At 44.0% G+C, this 2757-nt stretch overlaps 1 protein-coding gene across 1 annotated transcript in view; it reads right to left on the reverse strand.

The window, feature by feature from the left end:
• The window catches only part of F13A1 (coagulation factor XIII A chain), a 64156-nt gene that overhangs the window by 10862 nt on the left and 50537 nt on the right, over positions 1–2757 (reverse strand). Inside the window, exon 13 of the mRNA XM_035895893.1 lies at positions 1908–1974. Coding sequence (XP_035751786.1) covers positions 1908–1974 — 67 coding nt within the window. The remainder of the gene's footprint in view (positions 1–1907; positions 1975–2757) is intronic.

The raw sequence follows: 2757 nt of genomic DNA on the forward strand, positions 1-2757 counted from the left end.
AAAAAAAAAAAAAAAAAAAAAAAAAAACTTCCATTTCCCTAGCACTGGCTGTGCTGGTAAGTTGCCAGTACCACTTACTGTACTGGGAAAGCCAAGGGAGACACAACACTGAGCTGCCTTACAGCCTTTAAAAAAACCCCCAGTAAACTAAATATAACTGAGTAGACATGAAAGCACCTTTGAAGACACTGGAAGGTTTAAGCTATTCAAATCCTCAAAGATGTTTTCAACCCACACAATTCCTTTAATCATTATTCTGAAAATCAGACGTTTGCTTCCTGTTTGAAAACTTGAGTTTGCTTCATTCTTTCAGTAGCACGAACTGGAAGAATGCCTTTGACACATCTGTACTATGTTGTAACTTTTTGTTACCTCCAGATATATATACACCCTACTTGCCATGAACAAAGCCCACAGATTCTGCCTGCGTGCCTTGGAAGGTGTCCTACCCATCCCCACAGAGGATTATCAGACAGTTGCCTCCCTTCACACTGCCCATCTGCTCAGACACCATTCCTGACTGCACGTGTACTCCTCTCCAAGGTAAAGCTGAAAGAATTCATGTGCCAGTTTTATGTATCACCTTTGGGGATGGCATAACTGGTGAGACATTTTTTGTCCTGTTGTGAGACAAAGTGCTCCACAAGTGAATGACTGTATCTCAGCTATAAGCTAATTTTCACCCTGAAAGGTGGTTATACCTTAAAACATGTCTCCTCGGCCAGAGGCAGTGATGGGGACATAATTTTGGTATACATGCAAAAAAATTCATGTTCTCTTCTCTCTGGTACCTCTCTCTAGGCTGTGTTCACCCCCCATCGGTCAGTTCAGAGTTTTGAGCACAGTTTCAAGAAACTTTTTACAAACCACTTACTTAGAAAAAAATGAATTATGAGGCTTGGTGATGCTTAAACGTCATCTTTTCATTTCATTTCTTGCACAGAGGAAATGGGTGAGCCTCAAAGCACTGCAGAAACTGTGTTTCAGGTAATAACACCTTACACAGACCTTTGATACAAGAGCAGACGTAAGACTGAATTTTCCCCTGTCAAAGTGGCACAGAATTTAGACTGAGCAGTTGAAATTGATTTTTTTACTGTACCTAACCCAGTCTCCAAGAAGTTTTGCAGCATTTCAGATCAAACTTTTAGTAACTGGTGCAAGCCGATATGAAACCCTACACTGTGTTTTGACAGGCTGTGTTGCAACAACCCAATGCAACCCAGAGTCAGTCCATTTCCAGACCCCTTGCAAATGAGTCAGGGAGTTAGAAAGAACCAGCAAGCAGCTGTCAGGGCTTTGTTATAGACTGGAGATAGAATTTTTATTAACCTTCACCAGTAGATCCCTGTAAGCGGACTCCTACTTTATGGAGATTAATCAGCTCCAAATCAAAACATGCAATTTTAGCTGATGCTCAGAGTGGAGGATTTTTTTCATGGCACGGTGGGAACTGTGGTTCTACAGGGGCTTCTCACTGAGACAAAACCGATCCTTGTTGAGGAGAGAGGGCTCACACTGTCTCCTGAGCTGGGATGAGATAGACAAGACAGATGAGAAAGCTCAGATGTCAGCCAGGGTTGCTGTGATCAGGCACTAGACCCAGATCAGAGGCCCATCCTTTCGCCTCCCAGAGTCTTGCTGCTCTGGCTGCCCTCAAGCAGAAGTTGCTTTTTCCCAGTAGCAGCATCAAGGAGGTAAAATCATTGCTCCTGACTTTTTCAGTAGGGAACTCAAGTAGAGGATCCTCTGACTTAGCTTCCATAAGAACACATTCTCACTTTTGCTGAGCTGGAGGTACTGACCCAAGAGCATGGGCCTGTCAGAAGAACAAGTGATTGGCAGTCACTTCTTGCTAGAGAAGCAAGGGATATACAACCAGCCTGCTCCACAGTGCTTTGGGGTACAGCAGGTCCTCCACACTTGCTGACTGTTTTCTGAATGGGGCTTCCATGGCTGAGAGGAAATAAATTAGTGATGTCCAAAATAAAAAAGGAGAACATCCCTCTTCCCTACTTTGAGCAGTGCGAAATCCTATCCTGAGACGCATGAGCTAGGTTGCCAGGAGATGTTTTTCTCATGAGAAGAGGGAGGCAGGATCTCCCCACTGCAGTACGGAGGGCACTAGGAAAAGCAAACACAGCCTCTGTAAAGATAACTCACCTTTGGGGTGCCTGCCCAGCTGAAAAATGCCCCTGCTCTACAGTGGCACATTCTAGTCACAGATCAACTTTTTAGATTGCTGTAAATATAAACCCAGTCCTCCAAAGCCAGATGTGCACTTGGATTGACTCCGAGCTTGTCAGCTTCTTTCAGGTAAGACAAGATATTCACCTTTTTGTCCCTGTAAATGATACCCTGGGGAACCAGAACTTGCCTTCACTTGCTGAGATACTGCTAGGAGTCTAAAGGTATGAAAAATGATACCTTGCAGCTTAATACCTGCACTCCTTTGCTTTCTTTTGTACTAAATAAGAAAAATTAACAGTTCCCAGACATGCAGCTGGGTGTAAGAGAACATTATGCAGGGAGCAACAGCCTGAAGAAAACAACCTCAGCTCTAAACGACACTGGTGGCAGGGCCAGAGTTGGGAGTAGAGTCTCCTGATACCCAATAGAGTATCCTACCCCTAGCTACTAGAATTGGCTCTACCCATGGGTAGAGACATTGGTGGCAGTTAATGACACAGAGAAAAAAAGCTAGCAGGTTTGAAAACAACTATGCAAGTCTTACATGAAGAGGGTTCCAGTTTTGCA

The sequence above is a fragment of the Egretta garzetta genome, unplaced genomic scaffold (assembly GCF_000687185.1).
Source record: "Egretta garzetta isolate BGI_Z169 unplaced genomic scaffold, ASM68718v1 scaffold246, whole genome shotgun sequence".
Lineage (NCBI taxonomy): Eukaryota > Metazoa > Chordata > Aves > Pelecaniformes > Ardeidae > Egretta > Egretta garzetta.